Genomic DNA, 14,387 nt, shown 5'->3' on the forward strand with positions numbered 1-14,387 from the left:
TTTATGTTTTAAAACCATTTATTTTAAATATTTTTAAGTGTTGTGAGACTCCATTATAAAATTCTATTATAAAGCTTTTGGCTGGAGAAACTGAGTGCATCCCATTATTTTAGGGATGCAAGCAATTTCATTCTTTAATGCTAGTTATGATAATACATCGTGAGAGACAATGACTCTTCTGAGGTTCTCAGACCCAATTCCAGTATGGTTGGGAGGGTTGGTTCTCCTACACATAACACCATGCAATTCTTGGACACCCAAGAATTTAACTCAATTCTAACAGTATCCACCCAGAGATAACATCAGATTCCATAGGTTAAGGATTCAGCCCTGGAAGTTTGTCTCTTACTCCTGACTTCAAAAGTCAATCACAAGTTCTAGGCTATTATCTATGCTTTTGACCTACTCAGTACAGATGAGATGTTTCTTCTTAGATTCATTTAATTTGCTAGCGTGGCTCACAGAGCTCAAGCAAACACTTAAGTTTATCAGTTTATTAAAGAGATAAAATAAAGGATACAAATCAACAGCCAGATGAAGAGATAAGTGGGTCTGGTATGGGGAAAGGGCCTGGAGCTTCCATGTCCTCTCCAGGTACTCCATTTTCCCCAGTCTCCATGTGTTCAGCCTGGAAGCTCTCCAAGCCCAGTCCTTTTGGGCTTTTATGGAGGCTTCATTGCTTAGTCATGATTGACTGAGTCATTGGCCTTTGGCTGATACAGCCTCTATCCTCTCTCTCTTCAGAGGTAAGGGAGGATGGTGAACCCTCTTGGCTACCAGCTGCTGCTTTTGGGTGGGGTCCAAAAGTCACTTTCATTAACACAACAAAAGACACCTTTTTGCCATATCCCAGGAAATTCCAAGAGTTTTAGGAGCTCTGAGCCAACAACCCTGGAGGAAGACCAGATAAATAAAAATGAGAAATATGCTTGGTCATTGATGACCAGATAACATAAGTATTTCTTATAAGTCACAATATTGTGGTGACTGAAGAATGTAGGTGGTGTTCATAGAACATAATTATTTTCAGTAATTTAGGAACCACAAATTATCTGCTTGAAATAATTACACAGTTCAGGAGTAAAAAGTAATACCAATCTGAGAGTTTTGATAATATGCTCAGAGAACAAGAAAGGCAGTTTTGGTCCACTGAATGTTCTTTTGGAGAAAATAATTTTAGAAAATAAAACAATGAAAACAAAGCTAACTAAAATGTACTGATATTTTGCTTTCTGTAAGTCATGTGGCTGATTTTTGTTATTTCTTTTTTCTCAGAGAAAATCATAAGTTTATTAAACTCTACCTTATTGCTTACATTTTTTAAAAGTGCTAATATATGTTACCTATATATCAGTAATTTTTTTATCAAGGTATAATTTAAATGAAATATAATGTACCCATATTAAGGGAACAGTTTGCATTTTGGCAAATGTAACTACCACCAGAATTAAGATATGGTACACTTTCATCACTCCTAGAAGTTCCATCAGGTTCCTCTACAGATTTCTAAGAAGATTTTGCTCTTGGCCCCAAGCAACCACTGAATAATGCTTTTTGTTACAACAGATTAGTTTTGACTGCTGTATAATTCTTATAAATATGAACATACATTATGTACCCTTGTGTTTTTGTTCTTTTGTCCTCTGCTAACATTTTTAGTAACTTTTATATGTAAAATCTAATAGGCTGATCTTCAGAATGGTCTAAACAAATGTGAAGTGAGTCATAGGCGAGCCTTCCATGGCTGGAATGAGTTTGATATCAGTGAAGATGAGCCACTATGGAAGAAATATATTTCTCAGGTGAGATGTTTTTATTTCCTCCTCTGCTGTGTAATTTACATGTATTTTTTGTTAGTGTAGTTGTTTACTTTTGTGAAGCTTTTTTTTTTTTTGTGGGAGAAAAATAATTAAAAAAAAAACCTGTTTTACCTACATTTTTCTGTTAGAGTTTGCTATGTTAACCTGGAATTTATATAATTTTTATTATGCAAATCTTTAAGGACTTACCTATAATGTGGAATTGATATTATGAACAGTAGTTTCCTTTACGGATGTCTACCTTACACTTATAAGGAATGCTAATATATGTATATTAATATATATTTTTAGAATGTTCATATTTTTTAAAGTAATATGGCCAGCTTAGAAAATGTAATAAGGGCAGTCCCGGTGGCTCAGCGGTTTAGCACTGCCTTCAGCCCAGGGCCTGATTCTGGAGACCTGGGATTGAGTCCCACCTCAGGCTCCCTGCCTGGAGCCTGCTTCTCCCTCTGCCTGTGTCTCTGCCTCTCTCTTTCTCTCCTCTCTGTGTATTCTCATGAATAAATAAATAAAATCTTTAAAAAAAAAAAAAAAGAAAATGTAATAAAAGTAAGTTAGGTAATTTGAATCCAGACTGCCTGAGTACAGATTCTATCTTTATTTCTTACTAGCTATATGATCTTTATTATCTTCTGAGTCTCTTATCTATAACATGAGGAAATTTTAGGAGATTGTAAGGTATCTATAAACAATAGTTATTTTTAATATATTCTGTCAATATCCCAATCTTTTCAGAAAGACTTATTGTAGGATTTTGTCTTATCTTGATAACAAGTATGTTACTGTGAAAAGTTCCAAAAATCCAGAATCCTGTCGCCAGTTTTCACCCAGTAGGGTTAGTTTGCCAAACAAGTTCTTTTTATTTTTACTTATTTACTTATTTTTTTAACAAGTTCTTTTTAGTAAAGAAAACTTTTAATGCCTTCTAACTACCAGTTGGTTTTTTTTTTTAAAGATCTATGTGTAGCTTTTTTTTTTTTTTAAAGATGTTATTTTTAAATTTAATTTTATTTAAATTCAATTTGCCAGCGTATAGTATAACACCCACTGCTCATTACATCATGTGCCTGCCTTAATGCCTGTCACTCAATTACCCTATCCCCCTACCCTATGTATAACTTTCCTAAAGGGCTTATTAATGGGTCCAAATTTATTGGTCTTAATTTTGCAGATGAGTTTGTCTAAAGTGGAAAACAATCTGTCATGTTTGTAGAATATTATTTATATGCATGTTTGTATTCTCACATTTACCACATTTCCACATTACCTAAAACTTTAGGAAGTTGACTCTGGATTTACAAACTACGATGATTGGACTTACTTATTACTTGGCGGTATAATTTGATGCTTTACTTTCTTATTCGTGTTTCAAAGCTAGCTACCTGCATCATGGGATTGCCTTGAGAATGAAACAGAAACAATGTAATGTAGTTCTGCTTGTGCTGAACTACATTAGCAGTAAATATCAGTTGTTAATCATAAAGTACTGGGCAGCCTCTCTGTTCCTCTACAAAGAACACTGAATTTTTTGCTTTGCAAACATTTGTCTGAAGCCTGCCATTAATCAAGTGGTATGCTTATTACCATGGCATAGCTATTTTAGAGATTGTAATAAAAAAGCCCATGGGTCTTGTCATCAATTTGTGATGATAAGAGCTAACATTTGAAGAGGGTTTTATGGTTTACACAGTGCTTTATTTTTTTAATTTTTTATATTTTTTATTTTTATTTTTTTTTTATGATAGTCACACACACACACACAGAGAGAGAGAGGCAGAGACATAGGCAGAGGGAGAAGCAGGCTCCATGCACCGGGAGCCCGACGTGGGATTCGATCCCGGGTCTCCAGGATCACTCCCTGGGCCAAACGCCAAACCGCTGCGCCATCCAGGGTTCCCTACACAGTGCTTTAATATACATTCTTAGTTAATTTTTACCATACTTTTGGTGTAAGGTACTGTTTTACCAGATGAGGAGCCTTGGGTCATACATAAGTGAAAGAGCTGGATTTAAATCCAGGTACTCTGACTCAGTGAAGTGTGTGTGGTTTGTCAACCCTAAACCATATTGCAGTTGTAGTTTTAGTTTGTTAGAGTAGTGATTTTCAATCCTCTAAAAGTTAGAATCACTTGGGGAATGCTTAAAAAATGCTGAAGCCTGGGCTCTATGCCCAGAGATTTTTATTTAACTGGTCTGGTGTGAACCTAGGCATTTGTTAGAAGTTCTTCGCATGATTCTGATGTGAAGCAGGGTCAGAACCACTGTGTCAGGGAATGGAATCATATAGGGAGTGGGAGGTGACAGGATCTAACCTCACTGCTGTTGTATCTAGGGGCTGGGCTCTCTGGTGGGATGAATTCTTTGTAGCCTAGTGACTTTTGCACCTTTAACAGTGATTGGCACCATTTCATCAGAAGGAAGAGGCTCTGGCAACAAAGCTCTGATGTTTAAGGAGTAGGATGTCCAACTGGAAGAATTTAGGGTAGCTCTGGTGCTTGGTCATCAAAGCATGGCCTGGTTGGGTCGGTGGTGTGGTTCTGTTTCTTTAGATACTGTTGCCTCTGCCAGATAGATATTAGGAAAATGAGCAATTGGAAAATTCTCAGCTTCTGTGGAGTGGATCTTACTATCAGCTCTTTGCTGACCAAGGGGGATTATCCCTGGGGCATGTGGGACAACCCCTGAATTGTAATCTGTGCTAATTTACTAAGTATAGGAATGTTTGGACCTCATAAGTTAGGTGTGCTACCCAGTGTTAACCTAAATCGTCATCTTAAAAATAATTTTCCACTCATTCTAGCTTCAGTAGAAATTCAGTCCAGTTCTATTTATTAAATTATTGTACTGAAAATACACATGTATCATAAGGAATTGGTAGGTTCTTAGTTTCAAGTATTGATATTTAATTTTCTTTTTTTTCTGAAAAGGAACTGTTAAGTGGTGACTTTTAAATGTAGTTAAGTATAAATTTTTTGTTAATTGAAGAGACATAAAATCTCATTCAAATGTAGACTCATAGTTTTCTAGCTGTGCTTCAGTAGTTTATTAAGTTTTTGTTGTGATGGAACATAACTACCATTCATACAAAACTGTTGAATTGCTGTTTGTTTTCACTTTCAGTTTAAAAATCCCCTTATTATGCTGCTTCTGGCCTCTGCAGTCATCAGTGTTTTAATGCATCAGTTTGATGATGCTGTCAGTATCACTGTGGTAAGAAAAAATATGTATATTTTAAAATTATTGGATAATCATTTAAAATTAGGGTTGGCTTTTATTTTGGGAAGTCAAATGAGAAATACCTTAACATTTCTTCAGGTTTTTTGTTAATATCCAAATTCTGCATTTTGTTGCAGTAATCTCCAGTAATGTTCAAGGGTCTGTGATTGGCATTCATGAGAATTATTTGATAACCTTATAATTTTACAGATATGAAATATTTTATAATAAATTTCTGGTTAAAATGTAATTTCCTTTCTAATTGAGAATGTTTTGACTAATTGTGAACTAAGCCTGATGATTATGAAAGTAAAAATATTACTTAACAATTGAACACTATTTACTATGTAACATTTTATTTCTTCTGGCTAAGCTGTTCTAGCTTTCATTGAAAGTTTCCTAAGTTTCCTTTGTTTTCTTATCCTCTGTTTTCTTATAGTATAAAAGTTTATAGCAAGTATAAGCGTTGATTAAAACAAATGTTTATTCTTAAGAACACAGTAGAAATTAATATAGATAGAGCTTAATTTGGTTTTTGAACTCTTGCTTGTAGACTCCGTGGTGTCTCTGAAACTGTTTCAGGGAGACTGTAAGGTCAAATCTATTTTTGTAATATTAAAACATTATTTTTGCTATAGATATTTGTATCTGTGGTGCAAAAGCAATGGCAGGTAAAACAGTATTGACTCAAGTCAAAATAATGGCACCAAGCTGTACTAGTGGTCATTGTTTTCTTCCTTGTTTCTCTTAGAAGTGTTTTTCATAAAGCAGTAAAAATTAATTTCATTAAATTTTGGAAGTTGAGTACATGTCTTTTGAATATTCTGTATAATAAAATGAGAAATATGCATAAAGGATTTATGTATCTTGAGGTACAGTGGTCGTTTCAGGGAAGGGCAGTTTTGGTGAGCTGAACTAGGCTTTTATTAAAAAGAAGGAATGATAGACTTGGTTAAGACTTGGATAAATGGCATATTTTTTTAAGGAAGTGAATGAAATGAACCTATCACTTCAAGGAAAACAAATAGCACTTATTGCCTGTGATAAAATTCAGGCTTTCAAGTGATACTTAGAATTTTGCAAAATTTTTATTAATTACCATGTGCTAAATACTTTCCCAGTATTTAAGACTTTATTCTAATGAGATCAGTAGTGATTTCAATGAATATGATTTTTTTTTACTATTATAAAATGTGTTAACACTTGAAAGATTTGAGTAACCAAGTAAATCAGTGTTTTCTAAGTGACCAGTGCAAGATGTTACAGTGTTTTCAGTGATCAAAGATCCATTCAAAGTGAAAATAGGTTAATGGATTTTCTATAATAAATTAAAAGTTCATTGATACAATTTAGATTCTACATTGCAAATTAAGTAACTATACTTGTCTAATTTTGGTGTAGTAGCTAAGAAGGATATCACAGTCATCTGAAAAAGCTTTTAAAATACTTCCTTTTCCAACAATATCTGTATGAGATTAGGTTTTCTTTGTATACTTCAGCCTAATCAACATAAGATCTTAGATTGTGAATGCAGAAGCTAATGTGAGAATCTAGCTTTGTATTAATGTCTTTAAAGGCAGATATTAAAGATAGAATAATTGAAAACACTTGGTATTTTTCTCAAAAACTTTTTTATTTGAAAGGTGTATTTCCCATAAAAATGTTGTATATATTAACATGTAATGGTTTTACTACTTTTTAGATGAATTAATAAGGAGAAATTAAAACTGAGCAATTTAAAAAGTAATTATGATAAATATCAATAGATTAAAACCCACAGAAAAGCTGGTCCTTAGTTTGTAAGAGCAAAGAGGTATCTTGAGATCAAATTTGAGAAGCTGCCCTAGGGGAGGCAAATCACAGTCAGCTGTCAGTTTTTCCCCAAAGGCAAAGTTGTGATTTCTTTCCCAGTAGATATCAGTGCTTAGTGTCTGGTATCTGGAGACTGCAGATAGAAAAATAAAACACTATTAACAGTTATTTCTGAAGTTACAATGTCTGATTTAAAAAGTTGTTTCTTTGTTTGGTTTAGGCAATACTTATCGTCGTCACGGTTGCCTTTGTTCAGGTGAGTAGGTAGCCTATTTTTTCAGTATGAAAATGGTATTTTAGTTAATTGCTTAAAAAAACTAGGGTGTCTTATGATAAAATCTGTGGTTATTGGAGGATGGTAATATTGGTCAGAACAATTCATTCATTGTTTTTGAAATGACTTCAGAAACTCAACTCTCTAGGGAACTTTGTGGAACTAATTTGACTGTTTTGATTTAGAAAGTAGAATGAAGAAAATGTTTTTTTATTTGATGAAGTTAAAGGTAACTGAAGGAGATTAAGACAAAAAGCACAATAAATAAAATCCAGCAACAAGTTTAAAACCTTTATTTAATTAAAAAATTGGGCTAGGTTTAAATTCCTCATTTCCTAGACATAAAGAATGTTCTGACCTGTATTAAACTTTGAATTCAGCATAGGCATTCAAACAGTAAATAAAACATACAATGAGGAACCCTCTTTTTTTTTGTAATTTTTAAAATTTATTCATGAGAGACACAGAGAGAGAGACAGACAGAGACACAGGCAGAGGGAGAAGCAGACTCCATGCAGGGAGCCCCATGTGGGACTCGATCCCCGAGTCTCCAGGATCACACCCTGGACTGAAGGCAGGTGCTAAACCGCTGAGCCACTCGGGCTGCCCCTGAGGAACCCCTTTTAAAAATGAAATGTGTATAATGTTGAGATAATGTCAGGATTTTTATTGCAAGTATAGGCATATATGAAAACATAGGCTTAGTTTTATGTTTATATAATGTTTGATAACTTCATATTTTAGAATAGTGTTGGCAGGTCTCATTTTATTAACAATTTTAAAGCATAGTTAATAAGAATAGAAGGAATGGGGCATCTGGCTGGCTAAGTTGGTGGAGCATGTGATTCTGGATCTCGGGGTTGGGAGTTTGAGCCCCACATTGAGTGTAGAGATGACTCAAAAAATCTTAGAAAAGTTTATTCTAGTTAGGGGAATAATGTAATGTATGACATTCAAGTTCATGTTGTTTTTAATCTTAAGACTATATTTTAAGTGATTGTGGTTATTTTTACATCTGTGGTTATTATTTCTGTCATTATCCAGGCTTTCTGTGGCAATCTCTAATTTAGTAAGTTATTAGTTTTACAGTAACCCACTGTAAAAAAGGCAGTTGTAATCACATTATCTACAGTAAGTTTGTGAGCTCCATCAATAGACTTCAGGGATTCTGTTTCCAGGGAATCTTCTTTCTTAGAACAGACAAAAGTTGCCCTGGGGTAGGTGGAACTAGTTAGTCCAGCAGAGATCCTTCCAGGCTGGTCATATTCAAGGCTGTTCTTCATTCAGACATGTGGGTTGTACCATCCACTCAACCAGTAACTGGGAACCCTCTTGCATCTTTAATAATGCTTAAGAAATATGGAGTGACTTTCTTCAGAGGGATTCCTACAGCATTATCACTACAGATATGAGGACCTTTGCTCATTCTGTTGGTACATAGAGAGCCCCTACCCCCCCCCCAAAAAAAAACGCACAAAATTGCGATTTTTAACATAGTGTGGAATTTTCCATAAAGATTGCATGTTATACACTGTGAATGCAATGGCAGAAACCATCTGCTAAATATCTCTATGAGGGGTTCATTTGATGGAAAACCCCAGAAGGAATCAGAACATTTATGAAAAGCCCAGTTTCAGATTGTTATGTCTGGTTTCTTATATATATATGAGCCTTTTACCCAAATGTGCCTTGAAACCAACAAAATATTCTATAAACTGCAATTAAAAACCCTCTGTAAAAGGATCCTGTGCTGCTGCTTCAACTTATAGTGTTTTGTCAGAAAACTACCAAAACTCTGAAATTATCAATGCCGTATTTTATTTAGTATTTGTGTTTTTAATCTCGGTTTTAGGAGGAGAACACTTGTTTATTTTTATATTTATGTGTACCCTTTTTTCCCTGTCTCTTTCAAATCTCTGTTTCTTACCCCATTGTATACCCTCACAGCCAAGAATATAGCTAATTGTTTTATATAGTCATACATTGATATCACCTTACAATAAACTGTAGATATAACTTTAAGTGTTCATGAGAGATGGCTGCCAGGTTTTTAATGTTATGTTAAATGGTCATTTTGATACAGAAGTTATCTCTGTAGTTGTAGGGAGGAAAGCCTTAAGACATTTGAAGAGGGAGGTAATACTAGGATCTAGAATTGGTGAGTGTTTTCTAACCTTCAATGGAATTTTTGGGTAAAACTTCCAAATTCTTTAATACTCTTGTATGGTTGGGGGAGAGGTGTCTTAGAATTTTCATATTATAGATTTACCTTACTTTCACATTTGTGCCTCTTGCCTAAGTAAGTACTGATTTAATTCTAAGTTATTCTTATACAGCTTTGAATTTGCTATTTGAAAAAGTTTGTGATGGATGTGAAACTTTGAATAGTACTAGCGCTGCAGTCATTTCAAAACACTCCTCAGCTTTTACTCCCACTACTCACCCTTCTCCTTTTTAAAACTTAGATTAAGGGATGCCTGGGTGGCTCAGCAGTTGAGCATCTGCCTTTGGGCAGACTCCGACGGATCCCAGAGTTCCATGATCGAGTCTAACATCGGGCTTCTTGCATGGAGCCTGCTTCTCTTTCTTTGTCTCTGCTTCTCTTTCTATCTCATGAATAAATAAAATCTTTAAAAAAAGTTAAAAAAATAAAACTTAGATTAAAAGATTGGTGCGTTTAGTGCAGACATGAGACAAAAATAGCAGTAATGTGTGAAGCAAGACTGCCCATGGAAACATGGATTAGATAGTATGGTGAAGTTAAAGATGTTTCTGACTTTCAGCTTTGATTATATGCATAGAGAAAGACTGGAGCATCTCAGACTTAGGGCTCCTGAGAATGTCCCCTTCCGGATAATTCAGGGTGATGGGAAAGGTGTCTGTCAAAGTAGTGCCAGCCACAACTGACTTCTTATTTAACATGTTCCAAGTAAACTTACCCCACAAACCTTTGTGGTTAGCCTGTGCTTAATCCTCAAAGCAGATGTTGCTTGTAGTTAATTGTCTTTGACTTCTTTGGTCATGAAACACTGAAAGTAAAATTATCTTAATCATGAGGCTCAATAAATTTAACTTTAAATGACTGAAGATTATATATTCTTTGGACACTCTAATGAGTGTTCTTCATTTTCTTATAAATAAACTGACCTTAGGTTTCACATTGAATATTAACATATATAATTGGGAATATTTAATTGTCAGAATTGTTTGGTCACTATAATTTAGCGTTATTTTTAATAAGGGATAACGTTTTATGTGTTAGAAATATAAGTGCAACTAAAGGAAAAGATAAAAACTGGGGGAAGTTCTTTTTAAAATGAGATTAAAAAAAAAATAAATGAGATTAAAGAAATAAAAATAAAAATGAGATTAATATTTAAGTCTAACATGGAATATGTACATAGGAACATACATATTTGCATTTTTTATAAATGTTTTCTCTTAATATTATATTCTTTTTTTAAAAATAGGAATATCGTTCAGAAAAATCTCTTGAAGAACTGAGTAAACTTATGCCACCAGAATGCCATTGGTATGATCCTTGTTTCTGATATGAATTTCTACTTTTTTAAAAATTGAAGTATAATTAGCATACAGTGTTATATTCATTTCAAGTGTATAATAAATGATTCAGCAGTTTTATATATTACTCAGTACTCATCACTGTAAGTGTACTCTTAATTGCTTTTATCTCTTTCACCCATACCCCTTCCCATCTTCTGGCAGCCACCAGCTTGTTCTCAGTTTTTAAGAGTCTGTTTTTTCATTTGTCACTTTTTTCATTGTTCATTTGTTTTGCTTCTTAAATTTCATATGTGAGTGAAATTATATGGTATTTGTCTTCTTCTGTCTTAATTTCACTTAGCATTATACCCTCTAGATCCATCTATGTTATTGCAAATGGTGAAATCTCATTCTTTTTTATGGCTGAGTATATTCCTCTGTGTGTGTGTGTACACCACATCTCTTTTATCTAGTTATCTATGGATGCACATTTGGGTTGCTTCCATATCTTCTCCTATTGCAAATAATGCTGCAGTAAACATAGGGGTGCATATATCTTTTTGAATTAGTGGTTTCATTTTCTTTAGGTAAATACCTAGTAGTGGAATTACTGGATTATATGATATTTTTACCAGTTACTGGATCATACTCTATTTTTAATTTTTTGAGAAATGTCCATACTGTTTTTGCACATTGGCTCCCCCAGTTTGTATTCCCACCATCAGTGTATGAAGATTCCTTCCTCTCCACATCCTCACCAACACTTGTTTCTAGTATTTTTGATTGTAAAAATTCTGATGGTTGTAAAGTGATCTTATTGTGGTTTTGATTTGCATTCCCTGGTGATTAGTGATGTTGAGCATGTTTTCATGTCTGTTGGCCATCTGTGCATCTTCTTTGGAAAACTGTCTATTCATGTCCTCTGCCTATCTTTAATCAGATTATTATTTTATTTTTATTTATTTATTTTTTTTAGTGTCGAGTTGTAGGAATTCTTTATAAATTTTGGATATTAACCCCTTATTGGGTATATTATTTGCAAATATCTTCTCCATTAAGTAGGTTGCTATTTTTTTTAATGGTTTCCTTTGCTGTATACAAGCTTTTTATTTTTGTTTAGCCCTAATAGTTAATTTTTGCTTTTGTTTCCCTTGCCTGAAGAAGGAAGAATGTTTCTGTGGTGATGTCAAAGAAATTACAACCTGTGTTTTCTTCTAGTTGTTTTATAGTTTTGGGTCTTATATTTTGGTCCTTAATCCATTTTGAGTTATTTTTCTGTGGTGTAAGAAAGTGGTCCAGTTATTCTTTTGCATGTAGCTTTCCAGTTTTCCCAACACCGTATATTGAAGAGACTGTCTTTTCCCCATTGTATATTCTTGCCTCTTTTGTTGTAGGTTAATTGACCATTTAAGTGTGGATTTATTTCTGGGCTCTCTATTCTGTTCTGTTGATCTCTGTGTCTGTCTTCCCATTTGTATCATATTCAATTTCTTTCATCAGTGTTTTAAAGTTTTTAGAGTATAAATCTTTCACCTGTGGATAAATATATTCCTGGGTATTTTATTCTTTTTGGTACAATTGTAAATGGGATTGTTTTTTTTTAATTTCTCTTTCTCCTTCATTATTATTGCATAGAAACGCAGCAGATTTCTGTATATTAATTTTGTATCCAGTGTCTTTACTGAAATCACTGTTGGTTCCAGCAGTTTTTAGGTGGAATCTGTAGGGTTTTTCTTTTCTTTCTTTTTTTTTTTTTTTTTTTTAAGGTTTTATTTATTTACTCATGAGGGACAGAGAGAGAGGGAGAGAGGCAGAGACACAGGCAGAGGGAGAAACAGGTTCCATGCAGGGAGCCTGATGTGGGACTTGATCCCGGGTCTCCAGAATCAGGCCCTGGTCTGAAGGCAGTGCTAAACCGCTGAGCCACTGGGGCTGCCTGGGTTTTTCTATATATAGTAACATGTCACCTGTGAATAGTGACAGTTTTATTTCCTCCTTAGCAATTGGACGCCTTTTATTTATTTATTTTTTCTTGTCTGATTGCTGTGGCAAGGCTTCTAAATACTGTGTTGAATAAAAGTGGTGAAAAGTGGACATCCTTGCCTTGTTCTTGATATTAGAGGAAAAGTCTGTTTTTCACCATTGAGTATGATGTTAGTTGTGGGTTTCTCATAGAAGACTTTTATTATGTTGATGTATGTTCCCTCTAAACTTAATTGTTGCGTTTTTGTCATGAATGGATGTTGTACTTTGTTAAATGCTTTTTCTGCATCTGTTGAGATGATCATACAGTTTTTATCCTTTCTTTTGTAAATGTGATGCATCATGCTGATTAATTTGGAAATATTGAATCACCCTTGCATTCCTGGAATAAATGCCATTTGATTGTGGTGAATGATGTTTTTAATATGTTGTTGAATTTTGTTTGCTTATATTCTGTTGAGGATTTTTACATTTGTGCTCATCAGAGATATTGGGTTGTAGTTTTTGTTTTTTGTAGTGTGTTAATCTGGTTTTGATGTCAGGGTAATGCTGGCATCATGTAATGAATTTTGAAACTTTCCAATGTCTTCTACTTTTTGGAATTGTTTGAGAAGAATAAGTATTAACTCTTCTTTAAATGTTTGGTAAAATTCACCTGTGAATCCATCTTGTCTTGGACTTTTATTGGGAATTTTTTGACTACTGATTCAATTGCATTGCTAGGAGTTGGTCTTTTTAATTTTCCTTCTTCCTGATTCAGTCTTGGAAGGTTATATATTTTTAGGAATTTATCTATTTATTCAAAGTTGTCCAATTTGTTGACATATAATTTGTTGTAATAATCTTTTATAATCCTTTGTGTTTCTGTGATATCAGTAGTTATTTTTCCTACATCCTTTCTGATTTTATTTATTTGCATCCTCTCCTTGAGGAGTCTGGCTAAAGGTTTGTCAATTTTGTTGATCTTCTCAAAGAACTGGCTCCTGGCTTTATTGATCTATTGTTTTTTTAGTCTCTATTTTATTTCTGTTTTAATCTTTATTATTTTCTTTTTTCTACTGGCTTTGACTTTATTCTCTGTTTTCTAGCTCTAAGTATAAGGTTTACTTGAGATTTTTCTTGTTTCTTGAAGTAGGCCTGTATTGCTGTAAACTTCCCTCTTAGAACGATTTTTTTCTGTGTCCCAAAGATTTTGGACCGTTGATTTTCTTTCTTCTTCTTCTTGTTTTTTTTTCTTTTTGTTTGTTTGTTTGTTTTTTTTTTTTAGAAAAATCAGCAAGGAAACAGTGCTTTGAATGACAAATTAATTGAAATTTACCTAACATAATATTCAGAGCAGTCTATCCAAAAACCATGGATTACATATTCTTTTCAAGTGCACATGGAACATTCTTCAGAATAGATCACATATTAGGCCACAAAACAAGTCTCAAGAAATTCATAAAGATTGAAATTAGATTGTGCATCTTTTCTGACTGCAGTGGTATGAAACTGGAAATCCATCACAAGAAAAATTTGGAAAGAGCACACATACAATAGAATTCAAAGAGCAAATAAAAAAATACATGGAGATAAATGAAAATGGATTTGCAGTCTTAAAAATAGAAATTGAGTGTGAATAGTACCAGTAGTAACAAATGGTGATACCAGATCTGTCCAAACATATGGTAGAAATCATTAGGCTGACGTGAAAAAGTCATGTTCTGTTCAATGTAGGAAGTTGTAATATTAAAACTTTAAAGTACTGATTTTGCGATTCTTGAGACACGGATTTA

General features: G+C 33.8%; 1 protein-coding gene across 6 annotated transcripts in view; it reads left to right on the forward strand.

Moving 5' to 3' along the window:
* Positions 1-14,387, forward strand: part of ATP2C1 (ATPase secretory pathway Ca2+ transporting 1) — a 171,828-nt gene that overhangs the window by 77,866 nt on the left and 79,575 nt on the right. For all 6 annotated transcript variants that reach the window (XM_041734119.1, XM_041734118.1, XM_041734117.1 and 3 more), the window contains 4 exons: positions 1,686-1,802; positions 4,944-5,033; positions 7,072-7,107; positions 10,596-10,657. In XM_041734119.1, coding sequence (XP_041590053.1) covers positions 1,686-1,802; positions 4,944-5,033; positions 7,072-7,107; positions 10,596-10,657 — 305 coding nt within the window. The remainder of the gene's footprint in view (positions 1-1,685; positions 1,803-4,943; positions 5,034-7,071; positions 7,108-10,595; positions 10,658-14,387) is intronic.

The sequence above is a fragment of the Vulpes lagopus genome, chromosome 19 (assembly GCF_018345385.1).
Source record: "Vulpes lagopus strain Blue_001 chromosome 19, ASM1834538v1, whole genome shotgun sequence".
Lineage (NCBI taxonomy): Eukaryota > Metazoa > Chordata > Mammalia > Carnivora > Canidae > Vulpes > Vulpes lagopus.